We start from the raw sequence: 20,686 nt of genomic DNA, 5'->3' as shown, positions 1-20,686 counted from the left end.
ATCGCACCTGTCCATGCAAATGCATCAAGTCACAAAGTACCACAACAATTTTTATTTTATTTTTCTGTGCATGCATTTCTTAAAACACCTTTTGTTTCTCTGACAGTAAATACCAGGCACCTTTTTGTTCCCTACCATCCAACATTGAATATACAATTGCAATGATACAAAGAATATTTAAATGAATGTACAGTACTACAATAAAGACAAAACGATTGTGTCGAGCATAACCGCTGGCTGTCCAACCTAAGTAAAAAGCCAATTATAAAGTGCATCTGAAGTTCTCCACATGTCTGGACATCAAGAACCACCATTAACTAGTTATAAAAAAATGATTCAATTCATTTCACACTATAACAGTATTGGACAAGTGGCAAGCAGCAGCATTATCTTCCTGATTCCAGAGCAGTCTTGGTTCATGCAAAAAAAGGCATTTAATAATCTGACAATACATCTGAATATGAAAACAGTCATCAGTTACCAATCCTACACAAAACAACATTACAGAAAGTTCACACTTAGGACACAATAAGAAAGTTTTCTATTTCCTACAGCAATGGCAATATCCCTATAGACTTGAAGATCAGATTTGGCATTTCCAAAAAGAGCAACAACAACAAAACATCATTTGGTAAATGAAAATGTTGTGCCCAGATGCTTCATTTTTACTAAACATCTGCAGCAGTGTACTGTATTGCACATGTTCATACTTCATTGTCTTGACCTTTGAGGTGTTAAACTGCAACGTGTTGGTGTTACATGTCCAGACAATTTACAAGCTCAGGACACTTTGAAAATAAGTGGCCTTATCTAAATGTGGAGAGATCTGGTGTTTTATCTATTGATGGAGTTGTAGGACACTTGAGAGCTGGGATTCTGAGGCTTAATAGAGGCCTTCTCAGCCTCAGGTGATTCATCATCAGGCTCTCGTTCTACTATTGGCTCTTTATCCTCATGTTCCTCCTCGTAGCTTGGCAGCTGGAAGAAAGCAGTCCAGCCGTGCACATCTGCAAGCTTGTGGAAAGTACGAAGGACCAGGAACATGACCATCAAACCCACAAACAGGTAGACTGTATGAGAAAAGAATGAAACTGTTGTTACCAAACAATTTGGACAACAATTAGGGGTAAAAAATGAATTACAGTAAGTACATTCTACATTCCTTGCAAAAGCATTCATTTATGATGTTTTGTTATGTTGCAGCCTTACGTTAAACTTTCCCACATCAGTCTACACTCCATAAACCATAATGACAAAGCACAAAACAGATTTGTGACAGCTTTGCAAATTTATTAAAAACAAAACACTGAAATAAAGTACATTGCATAAGTATTCATACCCTTAACTCAGTATTTAGATGAAGCACTATTACAGCCTCAAGTCTTTTAGAGTATGATGAGACAAGTTTTGCACATCTGCATTTAGCAATTATCTGCCATCCTTCACCTCACTTCATCCTCTGTCAGCTTGGATGGGGGCTAGCAGACATTTTTAGGTTTCTCTAGAAATGCTTGATTGTCCCACTCAAGGACATTCACAGAGTTGTCTATAAGCCACTTTTGCTGTGTGTTTAGGGCCATTGTCATGTTGGAAGGTGAACCCTCTGCCCAGTCTGAGGTTCTGAATGCTCTGGAATGGGTTTTCATTAAGGCCATCTCAATATTTTGCTGTGTTGAGATTTCCTTCTACTCTGATGAGGACCTTGCTGATGAAAAACAGCATGAGGCTGCTACCACCACACTTTACTGTTGGGATGCTACTGTGTAGGTGATGAGCAGTGCCTGGTTTTCTTTAAACCTGATGCTTGGAATCAGAAATTCATCAGACCAGAGAATCTTGTTTCTCACAATCTGAGAGTTCTTTAGGTGCTTTGTTGCAAATTTCAAGTTGTTTTTTTCATGTGTCTTCACTGAGGAGAGGATTGAGTTTGACCACAATGCTATAAAGCCCAGATTGGTGGAGTGTTGCAGTGACGTTTGTCCTTCTGTAAGTTTCTCCCATCTGCATTTATGATCATGAAGCTCAACGAGAGTGACCATCAGTTTCTTGGTCACCAGTCTAACCAAGGCCCTTCTCCATCAATTGCTCAGTTCGGCTAAGAGGCCAGCTCTAGGAAGAGTCCTAGTTGTTCCAAGCGTCTTCCATTAGGGGTAATGGAGACTGCATGCTTCTGTGAACCTTCAATGCTGCAAAACTTTTTTGTTTGGGGTATGAATACTTTTGCAAGGCACTGTATACATATATACATATATATTTGGGTTTTACCATCTAAAACATGAGACACATTATTATTACATGGGATTTTGATCACCTAAAATTATTTTAAAAAAAAACCAAAAACCAAAAACTTATTTCATTTATTTTTTGTTTGTTGTTGCTGTTTTGTAGACATTTTGTATTTTTTTATATAACAGTAAGTGACTTCATAAAACTATGAATGACATAACTAAAAAAAGTGGACATGTCATGACCGTTTAGGTCATAAAAGGCCTTCATAACTTCAGCTCTAATCCTATTAAGAGATGAAAATTACTGTACAGGTCATGCTGAAACTAGAAGCTGATAAATGTAAAAATATGTATTATACACTTTAAATAAATACATAAATATAATTTTAAATATTAAATATAATATTTTATTTTAGAGTTTATATTTTATGGTTAGTTTATAAAGAAACAATTATGCAATTTTCTAGGTTATTCTTTAGAAACTAATCAATCCTGAAAAAAAAAGTGTGTGTGTGTATATTTATTATTTATTTAAAACACACACACACACACATACATACATACATACATACATACATACATACACATATTATATATATATAGTGTATATATATATATAGTGTGTGTTTGTATGTGTGTGTATTTAACTGTAAGCCACTTTAACCCTATACACCCTGATCATTCCTTATGCACAAGCAAAACTTCTCTAAAAGAAACCCTCATTACCGAAACTGTAAAGTTGCTTCTCTTACCCATGACTGATATCTTGTACAAAGCTCTGAGTCTCTGTCCGGGCTTTTCCGCTGGCACAAAGTCCCCCAGTCCTATAGTGCAGAGGGATATAAAACAAAAGTAGAAGGAGTCTAAGAAAGACCAGGTCTCTTCTATGGTGCTGAACACCAACGCAGGCACCACAAAGAAGAAGAGCACCACCAGGACCAGCAGTACGATAAAGTGCACCACGCTGGCGGCACGTGGCTGCAGGCCTGCCCTCCGCTGGCACATGGAGATCGGCCCATAGGTCAGTGGGTGCATGAGGCGCTGGACGCAGGCGGTGAGCACTAGCATGGTGAAGGGTACTCCGATTAAAGCATACACGATGGAGAAGGCTTTACCCCCATCTGAGAGCGGTGTAGTGTGGCCGTATCCTAGAAGAGAGGTAAAGAAGAAAATACTTTCTTTTCTTTTCTTTTCTTTTCACAATGTTATGTCTATAATGCATATGCATGGCAGGCTAGTATGTGGTGATGTCACGTTGTAACAAAACACTATGCATCTGCGCACATATGCATTATATATACATATATATCTCCAGTTTCACAAATTTGTGTTTTTATAGTTGAAATGGAGATAACAGCAAAATTTCCAAAAAAAAAAAAAAAGTACACTCTGAAAGCCATTTTAAAAAACACTGTTGTAACGTAAATGTACAGCCAAAACACATAAAAAGTTTTTTCAGTTGAAAATGGTGTAATGTAAACCCCCCTCTATTAAGAGATATTGATGTTGGTCAGTTTTGTTCCAAGAAAAAAAAAAAGTTGTTGAAGTTGTTGCAGGTGAAAAGTCTGATGGCTTTAAAAGTACTCTTAAAAATAATTGTTCTTTATTGATAATTATGTTTCCTTTAAGAAGAATTCTTCACACCAAGAAAAAAAAAAAAAAAAAAAAAAAAAAGATTCTTTGAAGAACTGTTCACTGAAAGGTTCTTTGGAGAACCAAAAATAGTTCTTCTATATAATCACTGTGAAATCCCCTTTTCAGAACTGGATTTAGATAAAGGTCAGTTTTGTTCTAAGTAAAGCTCTTCTCAAAAAATAAAGAAGATATGAACAGTAGCCTGTCAAAAATTTTGATGTGAGTTTAGTTTTTTTCCCAAATCAAATTAGCAGTCATTTAAGCAAATGTAAACAAATATAGCATATGGATTTAATTTCTTACTATGGTTAAAAATAACTTACTGTATACTGTATCACAGTAAACATTTAGGCTGAAAATTGCTTATATCTTCTTGGTAAAGATTTTGCATTTTAATGCGTTTTCGTGTGACATTACATCAGGGATAGATGGATTCTCACAGATGAAGTCTCATTTCATTTCAAACCTGTATGACTTGCTTTCTTCAGTGGAACAGAAAAGATATTTTGAAATATGGATATTCATACAATGATAGTTAATGAAGTCCACACCAACTTTGGATCCCACTGACTTTCACTGTATTAATAAAATAATTATTTAAAAAAAATCTTATGTGTATTCCACAGAAGGAAGTTGTATAGGTTTGGAATGACACAAGGGTCAGTAAATGATGACAGAATCTTTATTTTTGGCTGAGAAAAAAATATCTGACCAATTATACAATGCACATGATTTCCTGAGAGCATAATGCTTTTAGTGTAATCTAATACAGAGCAGCGGTCAGATACACAGGTTTACATGCTCACAGAAAGGAAAGCTTTATACAGATAGTCAGGTCAAAGGATTGATTTCCCATGATACTGTTTGCAGGACCTAAACTGAGAAACACACTTCAAGCAAACAAAGCTTACACTATGCCTATATTCAAAAGAGTAAAAGAGTAATATGTGGGTTTGACAAAACAAATTTAATCAAATAACCTTAAAATAACTTTTACGAACAAGAGCTGTAATCCATAACTCAGACACACTACAATTTGAATGTTACCACACTCATTTGCATTGCATGCAATTTTTTTTTCATATTTTCCCCATATATGACAAGGAAAAACTCATTACTCGAAAAGAAACGGTTGTTTATAACCTTACAAAATAATCAGTTTTTCTCAATCACTTTGGCTCATTTGGCTCAGTGCAAATGTCTGAACAATTAGTTTCTTCTCCATTGACATTCTTATATAGTATAGAAAGCAGCCACTGTCCAAAAAAAAACAAAAACAAACAAACAAAAAAAAAAAGTAAAAAACCCATCAAATTAGCATATAACATATTTCCATGGTGAAAAAAACATCTAAACATTTTAACCAGTGTGGCTCACACCACAACAAAAACACTATTTTGGTGGCCAATTTACTGATACAATAATTAGGTTTTGAAGCATGAATTAAATGTTTTGGGGAACTACATTTTGTGGACCTGCAACAGAGTTCCATGTTCCAGCAAACAGTTTTGACAACTGCACTTACAGTTTAGAGAATGTTAAGACTTTTGAAGAACGTTCCAAATCAACAGAGAAACTGTATGAGGTCTGTTTTTAAACTTCTGCTAGCTGCAAATGAAAGCTAAAATTAAATTCTAATTAAGCACTTCACAAGTACATAAAAACTATTTTAACTATGTACACACTGTACTCCAAATACTGCCTAGCTTAATTACATTAGCAGTACAATCATGTGCATTGATCTAAACACAGCTGACCTTAAATGTCACTAAAACAATAATATTCAAAACAATCGCCAATTACTGGACAAAGTCCTGCTGTTTGTAAGGCTTGGATGCAATATATCACTTCCGTACATATCCATCACATTGTAAATCAGGTTGGGTAGAAACAAAGCCCTACGTTCACTCAAAATTGGACCTTGAAAAAATTAGTTTGACTGCGATGTTCCTTTATGGGAAACAAATGACTGAACTTCTCATTTGAAATCATACTCTAAACTACTCTACTTGCTATCATTTGTGACCCTGGACCACAAAACCAATTATAAGGGTCAATTTTTTAAAATTGGGACTTATTCATCATCTGAAAGCTGAAAAATATGCTTTCCAGTGACGTATGGTTTGTTAGAATGGACAATATTTGGCCGAGATATGCAACTATTTGAAAATCTGTAATAAAAAAATTTAATTAAAAAAAAATAAATAAATAAAAATATAGAGAAAATCGCCTTTGAAGTTGTCCAAATGAAGTTCTTAGCAATGCATATTAATAATCAAAAATTAAGTTCTGATATATTTATGATAGGAAATTTACACAATATCACCATGAAACATGATCTTCACTTAATATCCTAAAGATTTTTGGCATAAAAGAAAAATCAATCATTTTGACCCATACAATGCATTATTGGCTATTGCTACAAATATACCCGTGCTGCTTATGACTGGTTTTATGGCCCAGGGTCACAATTATAGGTGATTTCTCTTATGCAGCACATTTTTAATCACAATTAAGTGAGCAAAGGGATGAATCCGATATATTTTTAATACTTACATGATATTAGAAGACAAAATATTTTACTTGTTCGCCTACATGTTATGACAACTGACGTCAGACAGCCAAGAACACGTAATTCAATGTATTAAAATACTAACCTTAAATCTTTAAGTAAATATTTAAGGTCAAAACATGTCAGCTGACATAAATTTGATGATCCCTGATCTGAGGTTTTTATTGTGCTATTTAAGCAGAAATCATGAGATTAATCAATTTTGTTTTAATGAACAGTCTAGTTTTTAGTATACAATTTTTATACATAAAAATATGCATCTGCCTTTATATTTTAGAAAGTGTTCCTCAACACAAATAGGAATCAAACCGTTTGAAACAGCCCTGCTTGTCAACATTTCCCTCATGCTGAACATCCTGTTTATCTTGCCATTATGCAAATAGATTTATAGGCCTAAGTGATAAAATGCAACTAAAAAGATTTCTGAAAGTCTGCTACATCCTTTTATTAAGCATGTTTATAAGATATTCAAGTTGAAATGCACTGCATAACAGAAATAAACCCTACTCCACTCTTAAGTGTTTACACTTGCTTACAGTAGCTACTAGTTTGTTCAGTTCCGAACTTTGGAACTTCGTTACTTTGTTACTTTGTTTTGCAGCACTTGTAATGTTTGTACAGTTCTCTGAGAGGAACTGAGTGCATTTTAAAGATAAAACTGGCTACTAAACGTATAAATGTCAGACAACGAGCAGCATCAAACAAACAGACATCCGTTCAACTTCGTTCCTGTGAAACTCACCCACTGTCGTCACCATAGTGTTTGCAAAAAAGAGCGAAGACGCCAAGTCCCAGTTTGTATGGAGTGTGCCATTTTCAAGAACCGACACGCCGTATTTATTCGCTTTTAAAACTTTTTCCAAGAACGCTTCAAGAGCCGTGGCGTTGATGCAGCTCAGGTTGAGGAACTCAGCTTTCAGGGAGTCCAGGTTTGATTTCAGGGTCTCTTCCACGGGCCGCTCGATAGCAGAGAAAACAAGCGCTCCCAATAACAAATAAGTGAAGTACGCCAATATGAAGCCGCTGAGCACAAAACAGGACCTGAAGGCAGTGGACATGGTGAATTTTGGGAGCAGCACGATAACAGCGATTCTTAATTTGCTGCAGTGATGTCTTCGACTGATTGAACTCCACCCTCTAACAAAAGTTGGCCACGGTGGCCAGGAAATAACCCGTTTACTCAGTCACATGGGTGATACTTTGAGTTGTAAAGTGCAGCACAACTTTTTCGTTCCTCATACGTGCGCTTTCATTTACACTTACCTGAGAAATGCATTATACTTAAAGTGTGATTACTATCAAAAGCTCTCATTGCAGTGCCAAAGGTCTTAAAGGTGTACTCTGTCCTTAAAAAAGTTTTACACCTACAGAAAAGAATCGTATTTTTGGGGAGATATCATTAAATGATGTACTTAAGGCTTTTAGGTGAAGTTGTTTTTGTTCCACATGGTGAGCTCCACCATGGTGTGTGGGAGCCTGTTTCCACCACACAATAAAAATAAAATGAAATAAAGGCAATTGTGACTTTATTTTACAGTTCGGACTTTTTCAGTTTCTCACAATTCCAGTTGTGAGATGTAAACACAGAATTGTGAAATACATTTTGACCCTGGACCACAAAACCAGTCATGAGTCAGTTTTTTATAAAATTGAGATTTATACATCATCTGAAAGCTGAAAAATAAGCTTTGCATTGACGTATGGTTTGTTAGGACAGGACAATATTTGGCCGGGATACAACTATTTGAAAATCTGGAATCTGAGGGTGCAAAAAAAAAAAAAAAAAAAAAATATATATATATATATATATATATATATATATATATGTATATATATATTGAGAAAATCACTTTTGAAGTTCTCAGCAATGCATATTACTAATCAAAATATACAAAATTTACAAAATATCATCATGGAATATGAGCTTCACTTAATATCATAAAGATTTTTGGCATAAAAGAAAAATCGATAATTTGACCCATACAGTGTATTATTGGCTATTGCTACAAATATACCCGTGCTGCTTAAGACTGGTTTTGTGGTCCAGGGTCACAGTTATAGGTGATTTCTGTTATGCAGCACATTTCCTCGCAATTCCAGTTGTGAGATGTAAAACACAGAATTGTGAAATAAATTTTGACCCTGGACCACAAAACCAGTCATGAGTCAGTTTTTTATAAAATTGAGATTTATACATAATCTGAAAGCAGCTGAATAAATGAGCTTTCCACTGATGATTTATTAGGATAGGACAATATTTGAAAATCTGGTGCAAAAAAAAAAAAATTCCAAATATTGAGAAAATTGTCTTTAAAGTTGTCCTAATTTAGTTCTTAGCAATGCATATTCATAATTAAAAAATAATTTTTGATATATTTACAGTAGGAAATTTACAAAATATCTTAATGGAACATGATGTTTATTTTATATCCTAATGACTTTTGGAATAAAAGAAAAATTGATAATTTTGACAAACACAATGTACTTTTGACTATTGCTACAAATATCCCCGTGCTACTTAAGATTGGTTTTGTGGTCAAGGGTCACAATTAGGAATTCCGAGAAAAAAAGTCACTTAGAATTCATAATTAGAATTCTGACTTTTTTTTTTTCTCACAATTCCGAATTTACATCAAATCAAATCAAATCAAATTTACATCTCACAAGTCTGACTGCGTTCTTTTTTACATTATGGAGTAAAAAATAAATAAAAAAAAAGGCAACTGGGACCTTTACTGACTTTTTTTTTTTTAATTTTATCTTTTAAAATTCTTTTCTCAGAATTGCAAATTTATATCATACAATTTTGAGTTTACACCTCACAGTGAGTGAAAAAAGTCACAGGTAAATTTAGTTCACTAGTTTTACACTTAAGTTGTACATGTGTATTAATGTACCATACTGTATGTACTGATGCAGTGATTTGGGTTAATTTACATACTGTATATATTACAGTAATATTAGATGATTTTTGCACTGCAGCTGTGGCTCAACCACACTTTGTTCAGATTAATTAAAAAAATAAAATGATCACATTAGTCCTACATCATGTCCCCTCACTTTGAAGTTTTCTAGTGAAATACAACAAACACAGAAAAAAACCCCTCAAACTCGTGATGGAGTTGTGAAGATGAAGTGAGGGAGAGAGTCACATGTCACTGAGGGGATAGAAATAGCTGCAGTCTCTGTCAAAACAGTTTATTGCTTTTCTCTTCACATTGTCCGCTCTAAGTAAACAGTCCTCACTGCCATATACACTCATGATGAGGGTGTGTGAGGACAGCAGTGTGAACAGCTGGAGACGGTGAACTGTTATCTTGGTAAACAAGCAGCCAATTCACTCAGATTAGGCAAGTTAACCAATTCATAGCCAAGGTTTTTTCAAATGTTTTAACGGCATATCTGGAACTAAATATTTTTTATTGTGCAATATTAAAAACATCACGTAGATTTGTTTAGATAGTTGAATTGTACCTGAAGTCATTTTGTGCTTATAAATCATGAGCTTTTAGCACTTCTGCTTAGGTCTCTTATGAAACGTTAAATGGTTGAACCCTCACTTGTCCACTTCAATCAGTCTTTCAAAGATGTTTTAATTACGTCAATCAACAAACAAGCGTACAGGTTCAGTTTAAAATGTTAACATTCATTTAAAACACTTCTGAAAATATGGTCTCTATTCGTCAGGAGTTAAAAATGGCACACTACAGTGTCATATTTAGTACTTCAAACACAGGGAAAAAAAGACATGGAAACAAGAAAATGGATTTCTCTGTGTGGTGGTGTATGAAAATACATTTTGTGGACATTTGCTTGCTTTTGACAATTTTCAGGCGAAAGAGAGCTTTCAGGGAGCAGAAAATCATCCTAATCCGCCCTAAACAATAAATAACTGTTTCTTTAATTTTATTTTTTTTTTTTTTTTTTTTTTTTTTTTGCTATCATCATGTGAGATAGTATGAAGGAAAGTTAGGGGCCATATTTGAATCTACATCCTTGTGAGAACGTGCACTAACCAATTTGCTATGGCTGCAAAAAAATTATCTTATTTCAACAAATATAATCCATAGCAATAATTAAAAGTAAAACACCAATGCATATTGACATATTCTTATCTGATTAGCACAATGTCAAATGGGTCCAATAACCAGACTCATTCCTTACACCTAAACAATTTGCCAAAGGGTTTTTTAACTTGACATTTCAGTACATTTGTCCTAATTCAACCCCAGATTTCTGAAATACTGAAAAACATACATTTGGTTAAACATAGGTCTTGTGTGTCTTGATACATAGCTGAATGAGAAACAGAATCTACCAGACACTGAATGAGAACAGACACTAAAAGAAGAAATACACTTTAAATAAACCTTGAATAGAAGTCAATTCAGTTTTTCAGCATGTATTATTCTTCTGCCCTGTATTTCCTGTTTTCAAGGAAGCATAGGTCAATGGTGTTTCAACAGATATAGAGACTAGGTTGTGATATTTCTGTTGAAGTCATATGACAGTCTTCTCTTAGCACTTGCAGCTAACTGCAGGTTGGACGTTGGGAGATTTGGAGAAAATCTGGCACTGGTCTTCAGTCGAACTGTCGCGCGTTCCTGAGGTAGAAAAGGATGATTGGTTATTGTGAAACATATGCTTAGAGGAGTAGTTCACTTCCAGAACAAAAATTTACAGATGATGTACTCATCCCCTTGTCATCCAAGATGTTCATGTCTTTCTTTCTTCAGGTGTAGTGAAATTATATTTTTCGAGGAAAACATTTCAGGATTTTTCTCCATGTAATGGACTTCTATGGTGCCCTCAAATTTGAACTTCCAAAATGTAGTTTAAATGCAGCTTCAAAGGGCTCTAAACGATCCCAACCGAGGAATAAGGGTCTTATCTAGTGAAACTATCAGTTATTATCGGTTAAAAAAATTACAGTTTATATACTTTTATTAACCTCAAACACTTGTCTAGCTCTGTGTGAACTGTTTTTTTCAGGTTAAGACAATTAGGGTATGTCTAAAAACTCCTGTGCCATTTTCTCCTCCAACTTCAAAATCGCCCTACATTGCTGTTTTACCTTTTTTTTGTAAAGGGTGTTTGATCTTCTTTGTATGTTCAGTTTGTAAACTCTGGGTTGGTACTTCTGCTGCGATGTAGGACGATTTTGAAGTTAAAGAAGAAAAAGAGATGGGAGTTTTTAGACGTTCCCTAACTGTCATGACTGGAAAAAAAATTCACACAGAGCTAGAAGGGGAAAAACGTTTGAGGTTAAAAAGTATATAAATTGTAATAAAAAATAACCGATCGTTTTGCTAAGATCGTCTGTGATCGTTTAGAGCCCTTTGAAGCTGCATTTAAACTGCATTTTGGAAGTTCAAATTTGGGGGCACCATAGATGTCCATTACATGGAGAGAAATCCTGAAATATTTTCCTCAAAAAACATAATTTCTTCACGACTGAAGAAAGACATGAACATCTTGGATGACAAGGGGGTGAGTACATTATCTGTAAATTTTTGTTCTGGAAGAGAACTAATCCTTTTTTTTATTGCGAGTACCAAGCTCTATGTATGGTAAATATATTGCATATAAATAAATTTGCCAAATCAAATAATATTGCAAGTTTTAATATCAAGGAAGTTTCACTATATATCATTGTGGTGGTTTCCTATTTCATTACAGCAAACTCACAGAGCTGGGACGTTCCAAATGCAGTGACTGAAGGAGAAGTTTACAGGACAGAGACTCCGCCCTCTTATATTTCACATCAATCATCCTGTCCAGATCCTGGAGGCCATCAAGTAAGCTCTGCTTCCTTTGAGCCAAAACAAAATGATTAGCACTGAATTTTATAGCATGTAACAAGAAAAACAAATACCGTTATTGTACATTAAATTATGAAAGAAAGATTTATTCTTTCAATTTCAGTCAGTTCAAGAGGATGAAATACAGAATTTCATGCAAATCAGTCAGCCCTTTGTGCTTTTTGTGATGCAATGCAGTAGTATTTTCTATCACCACAAGGTGGCAGTAAAAGATATATAATATATGGCAAGAGTTTTCAAACTGTTCGCTGCACATTTTGGATGTTTTCCTTATTAGCTGACAAGTTAATTCAGCTGTGATAAAAGGAAGGCATCCAAAACGTGGATTCGTTGAAAGGCTCCAGCAACAGCTTGAAACCCCTGAAGTATGTCTTTAAATAAACATATTCTATAAATTCATAAAAGTAATGCTAAGTCATAATTAATGCAGCCCAAATACAATGCAACATACTTGTGCTCCCCTGTATTGCTGTTTTCAGCTGGTCCTTGCAGAAGCTGCTTTAGTGTAGGAATGTATTCAGGATCTTCACAGGGGGACTTTTCTGAGGGAAAGGCCCCTAGAAACACATTTGACTACACAAACACACATACAGTAAGGATCACTAATCATCAGAGCATCAACAGTAATGAAAAGTTTTATAACAGAGCATAAACCTTTACCACATTATGGAGAGGAGAGAGGGGAAGGTTTGGCTTTTCATTAGAAGGCCACCACTGACCACCAGGTATTATCTTCTGCTCCAGAGTCTCTTGGCTGAAGGCAGTCCATGTGCTCTCTGACTGCTGGAATGACTGGACTGCCGTCCAATCGGATGCCCAGGATGTGGCTTCATTTGCATCAGCAGAACTTGTGTGTTCCTCTGAGAGGAGATGAAGGTTCATGTAAGTCTTTACAGTTTCATTTACAAGGCTGTAATACAAAAACTCTTCATCAGGTGCTATGTTATTGGAAAGATGTTCTGCTTTCTGTGGTGGAAAGGTTTCACACACTCTAAAATATGTGCAGTAACTGTCAAGTGGTGAAAGTGTTTAACCAAACTTCAGTTCTGTTTGTGCACTCTGTAACAAAAAAAACAAAACAAACCCTAGTGTGTTATTTATAGAACATGATGGAAAGGTACAAAATAGGCTTATTAGATGTGCCTCTACCTACAGTATATTTTTGCAAAACGTGCTAATACATTCAATTCACTAGAGCAGTAAAACTTTTCTTTTCACACAAATTATGATTACTGGGCCAGATTATTAATTAATAAAGACTTATTTTGTGTGGCTACTTGTTATTACCTCAGAACACTTTGTAAATGAATTAACTAGCTTAATACAGTTGAGGTCAAAAGTTTACATCCCCCTTTCAAAATAATTAAAAATGTTAATTATTTTACCAAAATAAGAGGGATCATACAAAATGCATGTTATTGTTTATTTAGTACTGACCTGAATAAGATATTTCAGATAAAAGATGTTTCAAGAGAAAATAATATAAAAATGACCCCATTCAAAAGTTTACATAGACTTGATTCGTAATACTGTGTTGTTACCTGAATGATCCACAGTTTTTTTTGTTTGTTTGTTTGTTTTGTTTTGTTTAGTGATTTCATGAGTCTCTTGTTTGTCTGCTCGCTGTTCTTCAGAAAAATCCTTCAGATCCCACAAATTCTGTTTTTTATCAGCATTTTTGTGTATTTGAACACTTTTTAACAATGACTGTATGACTTTGAGATGCGTCTTTTCACACTGAGGACAACTGAGGGACTCATATGCAACTATTACAGAAGGTTCAAACACTCACTGATGCCCCAGAAGGAAACGCAATGCATTAAGAGCCGGGGGGTGAAAACTTTTGACCAGAATGGAGATGTGTACATTTTTTTTATTTTGCCTAAATATTATGTTTTTCAATTTAGTACTGCCCTTCAGAAGCTACAGAAGGTACTTACATGTTTCCCAGAAGACAAAATAAGTTAAATTTGCCCTGATCTTCAAATTCAAAAAGTTTTCACCCCTCGGCTCTTAATGCATTGCGTTTCCTTCTGAAGCATCAGTGAGCGCTTGAACCTTCTGTAATAGCTGCATACAAGTCCTTCAGTTGTCCTTGTGCGAAAAGATGGATCTCAAAATCATACATTAATTGTTGGAAAGGGTTCAAATACACAAAAATGCTGAAAAACCAAAGAATTTGTGGGACTTGATTGACTTGGATTTTTCTGAAGAACAGCAGGCAGTTGTTCAGGACAAACAAGGGACTCATGAACAACTATCACTACTCAAAAGGAAATCACAGCTGTGGATCATTCAGAAGAATCAAACGTATATAAACTTTTGAATGGGGTCATTTTTATAAATTCACTTTCATTTTTAGGTGAACTATCCCTTTAACTTTAAAAGTGTTGTGAAATGTGCAAGAAACAACGCAATATAATTTTGAAGAAATGTTGCAACAGGAAAACCATAAACAAATGTTAAATGGCTTCCAGAAATAACTATTTTAATTGAAAAAGAAAAAGACTTGTGTGATGTAATTTCAAAATTAAAAACTATATAAAAGTAGGTTAAACCTGTTTATGCTCACTGCCTAAATCACCTGGTGTTCACCTTTATAGAGAACAGGATTAATCCTGTGGATTAGAATTACGCAGTGACTGCCAAAAATGGAATTAAATCCATAAAATTATGTGGAAAAGTGTTTTTTGATCAAAAATTATAGTCAGAAGATGTACTAGATGAATAAACAATAGCGTTTTTGTCTTCTATTTTGATCAAGCCATTCCGTGGCCTCTCCTCTTGTCCCAATGGCCTTGTGTTTGCATGTCTTTTTAATGTTGCCTCCTGCCTTAGGCTGCTACACAGCAACAGGAGGAGTGAGTGGATGGAGGGGGGTGTAGAAATTCCAAGCAGTGCTTTAAATAATTAATATCTTCACATGAGGTCGGGGGAAGCGAGGGGGTCTGCAGGAATCCAGGTCAATCCAGACAGACTATTTAGTACATTGGGACTGCGTGTTTGTCTGCTCACTCAAACCCAAACAAAGCCAGGTTCCTGCTTCAGAAGAGAACTTACTGTTCTTTCCGACTTATGTGACAAAATGTATTACCCTGCTACTTTCAAGACAGCGTACTTACCACAATTGTATTCCTCTCCAGCAGCCAACTGTTGGAACCCGTCCGTCCACAGCTGCTCTCCACCTGCCTGCATGAAAGCCCCAAACTCATCCTCCTCCTCCTCGTCGCCCACATCAAGAGACCCCTCGTCAGCGGCCACCTTGTCCTTGTCGTCAACTCTTGCCGGCTCTGATAGCAACTCTGAGTTCACCAGAGGCAGCAAGTCTCCACCTCTAGTTCCCACCTCCCCTTTGCTTAATGCTGGGATGGCTGTTGCTATGGCTGCGGTGGTGGTAGGGGCAGGATTAGGCAGGGAGTGAATAGTGGTTACAGTTATATTGGCTGTTGGTGCGCTAAAGCCTCGTGAAGAGGATTTGTCAGACTGCTGAACTTCAAGTTCTCCATGCTCTGTGATTAATTCCTCCCAGTGCTGAGGTGAGCACATGGACGGCCTCCTCTTCTTTTCTGTAGTGCTACATTCAACACCCACTGGAGTGCGGGCCTCTGGCACAACTCTATTCTTTGTGTCTGGAGTCCCATCTCTCTCTGTTGTAAGATCACTGGGCTCCACCGAATTTAGATTCTCACGGTCCAGTAAATGCTCGTCTGGCCTGGATTCTTGATTTTTCCGAATGCTGACAGGGACTTCAGAGGGAGTTATCATGGGAGAATAATCAATGCTTGGCTCAGTATTGCAGTTTGTTGTGGTCAATTTGGTTCCTAGGCTATCAAAGTTAGTCTCAGATGCTACAGATGATCCTAGGTTTGGCACATCAGCAATAATGTCCTGGCGATCATTTGCATCAAGGTCAATGTCACATTTAGTAACCTCAGCATTGGCACAACTAGATTCTTTTTCAGAACAGTTATCGGATTGATTAATACTCATCTCAGCTTCAACCTGCTCACCTGGTTTGGCACATGGTTTGGCAGAAGAGGAGCAGGTTTGTGGATCCGTGCTCTCGGCTGTGACAGATTTTACCGATAGGGAGGAATGAGCCCTTTCGTCTTTGCCCAACTCTAAGTCGTCCTGATTTGGATAGCTGGCACTGCTACCCTTCCGGCATTGTGTTATTGTGTTATCTGGTGTTACGTTAACTGGTTGTGCATTTTTTTGATAACCATGTTCCCCTTTGCCATGAGCTGCTGCTCTTTTCTCCACCGAGCCTGTTGTTTTACCACACTTCCTCCATTTTCGTATGGCCCTGGGCTTGGCCTTGAACAGTCCACCATCGTCTGTCCCATCCTGGCTCAGCTTCGGCCCTTTACTGGAACATCTATGCTCTTCCTTCGTCCCCTCAAGAATGACAGTGTGAGTCCGTGGACCCGTGACTCTCGCCCCAGTCCCGCGGTTTCCAACAGCACAGATGTAGCTGCCCCTTCCCTGGGCTTTGAGAAACAGGCAGCGTGTCTGAGTCTGCCTGCCACCCGCCTCAGTGCCTTTCAAAGTTGCCACAGTTACGAGAGCCCCAAGACCGCCTGGCCTGACCCCTGGAGTTCTCGTTGCACTAATTGTGCTGTCCAGCGTGTGCCCGTAGCCGCTGCTGACCTGACCTGACCAGCTTCTCTGCCCCACCCTGGTTTCAGGAGGCTGTTGGCATGTGCCCTGTGCCCGTGGCCCATTAGCAGCCTTTCTCCTGGCTTTAGAGTAGCCGCCACTCACAGCCCATGCTCTCAGGCCTTTAATCAGGGGTATGGCTCCAAACTCAAGGGCACTGGCGAATGAGACGTTGGTTCTTCGGCATTCATGCAGTAGCTCCCGATGGGCCATGTCCAAGCAATTATTGTTGTTGTTCTGTTGCAGCATTCTTCTTGGGGGGATAATATCAGATGCTGTGGTGGGTAAGAATGACATTTAGGATGTCATAATTTTGAAATTCATCTGTTAGAGCACAGCATTTATCAGTCATTTATAGAATGCAAAAAGCATGTATCTTTGAGTCCAATACCTGATTAAAGGTCAATACAAAACAAGTATATAAATGATAAATAATTCAGTAAGTAAATAAATAAATAGTTAATCCATTCACTATTTAATTTTAATTTTATATATATATATATATATATATATATAGGCTTTGTGTACATATTATATGTGTGTGTACTGTGTATATTTATTATGTATATATAAATACACACATGCATGTATATATTTAAGAAAAAAATGTTTTTATAATTTTAAATATTATATCAATATAAATGTATGCACATAAATATTTATTATTAAATATTTTTTGTATGTTTGTGTCTTAATTATACATAATAAATATAAACAGTACACACACATATATAAACAAAAACTTTTATTTTGGATACGATTAATCATGATATATATATATATATATATATATATATATATATATATGAATTTATAATGAAATTGACAGTGAATGTGTGTACATACAATATTATATACATAATATTACATATTACACACACATGACTTGCAAATATTAAATTCTCTTGCATTTCTTAAAGCTGTAATATGTATTGTAATGTTTTTATACTGTAATATACTTCAATTTGCATATAATTACTTGTAAATACTATAATTTTGTTGTAGTTTAATGTATTTTATAATTATGTACAAGCTGTGATAACTATGAAATACAATGATTTTTGACAAAATACATTTTCAGTATTTATAATGTATTTTAATTTTATAAATTTATTGAAACTATAATAAAAAGCGGGATACTGTCATATCAAACCACCAAAAGATAGTTCTTTCTTCGTTCTATTTTATTTTATATGACTTATATTTTATTATATGTAGTTAACTACTTCATAATGTATATACATGATTGTTTTATTTGTTAATGGGTAAATAGTATATTTAATATTTAAAGTTACTGTATAATGTATGTTGTATAATTCTTTTTCCCCGTCATGTTTTATTTCGCGTGTCACAAACTGTGTCATGATGATCAGAGGACGCCGCGTTACGTAGTCTACACACACAATACGTGATCACATCACTTGCACCAAATCGGGAGTCTATCATTAACTAATACTTGCCCACACAGATGTATCTTACATGAGGTAACCTCGGGGAGGGAAAAATTTTCTGCATCGACTCTTTTCGTGGTTTGACAAGATAATATCCGTCTTTTTGTATCCTAAACAGACCATCTTTGTTTCTTTGTATCCTCTTACCTTTACACTGTGCCAGTCATTTTCCTCATACCGATGCGATGTCACGAATCACACAATTCCAGCTGTCGTACGTTGTGAAGATGCTGCTGGGCTGAAGGATTTTGGCTTTAACCTTCATGAGGATTTTGGACCGTCTAGAAATTATGATATCCATCCTACCACTTCGTTTTAAGACAGCATATCCGAATACAGAGCGCCGAAGGTTTCTAGTGTAGCCTATTACGTTCCATGTACATCTCATGTGCTCCGTTGAAGTGAACGTCACGCTACACCTCCGTGTCTCCTCACAGCGCAGGCTGCTTTCACTGGCAATGCAACGCAGAGCCTCCGCAATCTAGTGCGTGCACTCAGCTGACCAATAGCCGAGCGTGCAGAGCTTTTACGCTTACGCACGGAGGACGCGCACAGGCGCGAAACATTACTTCATTATAGCCGTTTCATTTAGACCTACATTCAGTTCTGACAAATGCAAATGTATGAAGACAAAACATTATTTTTCTGTTTTTAAAAAAGACTTTCTTTATAATTACTTTCCGTCTTTAGAATATATGCAGTGTTGGGGAGTAACTAGTTACATGTAACGGAATTACGTAATTTAATTACAAAATAAATGTAATTGTAATTAGTTACAGTTACTGAGAAAAAATATGTAATTAAATTACAGTTACCTTTGAAAAATGCTAGTGATTGCAACTTGATTACATCTGAATTTTTTCACACCCCCACCCCCACTTACAGATTTAATTGACTTCTTTGATAAATTGCATTGACTGCTCTAAAATGAGACACCAATGTTTCAGGAGTTTAGGACACAGAATAGGACACATGCTTATTCGATAACTGTTTTATTTCCTATTTGGGTTTATGCATAAACTTTATTTTTTAAGACTGTTTTTTCCAAGGCATTGTTAGATGCTAGTGTTTTCTGTCATAACTGTGCAAACATTTAATTTCAAACCCAGTATCATAGCTATTAAACTATTTCTTGTTATGATGTTATTTATGTTATGATCTTGTTATGACATATAGTGCAACTGCGCTCACGGTGACCCGAGTTCGATTCCCGTCTCGAGGTCTTTTGTCGATCCCGCTCCCCTCTCTCCTCCCAGCTCTTTCCTGTCCTCTCTCTACTGTCCTATCACAATAAAAGGCATAAAAAGCCCCAAAATATAAGTAAAAAAAAAAAAAGTCTGAATTTGTGGTGGCTGTGCTTTAAATTAAATTATTACACAGCTCAGACTCATTCGGGGCGACTTAAGTCAATGCTATATGCTTGATAATTTTTCTTGGCGGAAGCTTTGAGTTTGGTTAGCTAATAAAATATTAAAGCTTAATTTAATATTATGTGGACAATTTCTTAATTCTGTCATCCTGATATCGTGGACTTGCTCTATTGTTTTATACAAATGCAGCTGCTGCCATTTTTATTTTTATTTTTGTACATTTTAATGGATTATAAGATAAGTAGCAAACTAGTACTACTACTTAATTATTTATGCAGTGAAATGTTGTGTAAGAAAAGTGGTTTGACTGCACTGTGTCCCTAAAATGTCTAGTTTGAACTTGCCGTTTGCTAGCAACTGATTTCTTCATGGAAGCTTTGCGTTGAAATATTTCAACTCAGATCAGTGTTTCGTGACTAATAATTTTGACGCGAAACATCTAAATAATCTATCAAGCAGCTGTGTAATAAGTGAGATAATTTACATTCAGCCAGTTGTTATCGCAAAATAAAGATGTATATTATCCCTTACTTATTATAACCTTAATTCAAGTGATGAAGGATTTTGAAAGTCTGACAGTAATCAGTGTTGAGTGCTACTGTAAGGTTAACTCTGCCTGATTTAAATGTTTCAAAATGATTAACAGTTGAAAATATTAGACATTTAGAAAAGTAATCAAAAAGTAATTAAAAGTAATAAGTTACATTACTTCAATAAAGTAATTAAAAAGTTGCACTACTTATTACATTTTAAATCAAGTAACTTGTAATCTGTAACCTATTACATTTCCAAAGTAACCTTCCCAACACTGAATATATGAAAGGTAAAAAGGCCCAGAAACTTGTTGAAATAATAAGAAAACTTGATTTACATGAAGAGGGATGAAAAGACCCCTATTTACACTTTTTTATTTTTATTTTTATTATTTATTTATTTATTTTTCCTTTTC

General features: G+C 35.8%; 2 protein-coding genes across 3 annotated transcripts; both read right to left on the bottom strand.

Moving 5' to 3' along the window:
- Positions 1-658: 658 nt before the first annotated feature.
- Positions 659-7,613, bottom strand: kcnk6 (potassium channel, subfamily K, member 6). Its single transcript, XM_051134678.1, has 3 exons — positions 7,178-7,613; positions 2,981-3,376; positions 659-1,070 (listed from the first exon to the last, which is right to left on the bottom strand). The coding sequence occupies exons 1-3, from the start codon at positions 7,491-7,493 to the stop codon at positions 835-837; spliced, it is 948 nt and encodes a 315-aa protein (XP_050990635.1). The 5' UTR covers positions 7,494-7,613; the 3' UTR covers positions 659-834.
- Positions 7,614-10,011: 2,398 nt separating this feature from the next.
- Positions 10,012-18,848, bottom strand: si:ch211-14c7.2 (uncharacterized). Of its 2 annotated transcripts, none has more exons than XM_051134672.1 (6): positions 18,515-18,848; positions 15,380-17,240; positions 12,918-13,117; positions 12,709-12,830; positions 12,124-12,247; positions 10,012-11,039 (listed from the first exon to the last, which is right to left on the bottom strand). In XM_051134672.1, exons 2-6 carry the CDS (start codon positions 17,211-17,213, stop codon positions 10,911-10,913), a joined length of 2,409 nt encoding a protein of 802 aa, XP_050990629.1. In that variant the 5' UTR covers positions 17,214-17,240; positions 18,515-18,848; the 3' UTR covers positions 10,012-10,910. The 2 variants fall into 2 exon arrangements, with proteins under 2 accessions (XP_050990629.1, XP_050990630.1); XM_051134673.1 differs by having other exon boundaries at positions 15,380-17,191.
- Between the last annotated feature and the right edge of the window lie 1,838 nt (positions 18,849-20,686).

Source organism: Labeo rohita, chromosome 18 (genome assembly GCF_022985175.1).
Source record: "Labeo rohita strain BAU-BD-2019 chromosome 18, IGBB_LRoh.1.0, whole genome shotgun sequence".
Classification (NCBI taxonomy): domain Eukaryota; kingdom Metazoa; phylum Chordata; class Actinopteri; order Cypriniformes; family Cyprinidae; genus Labeo; species Labeo rohita.
This window is presented reverse-complemented; position numbering and strand designations above follow the sequence as displayed.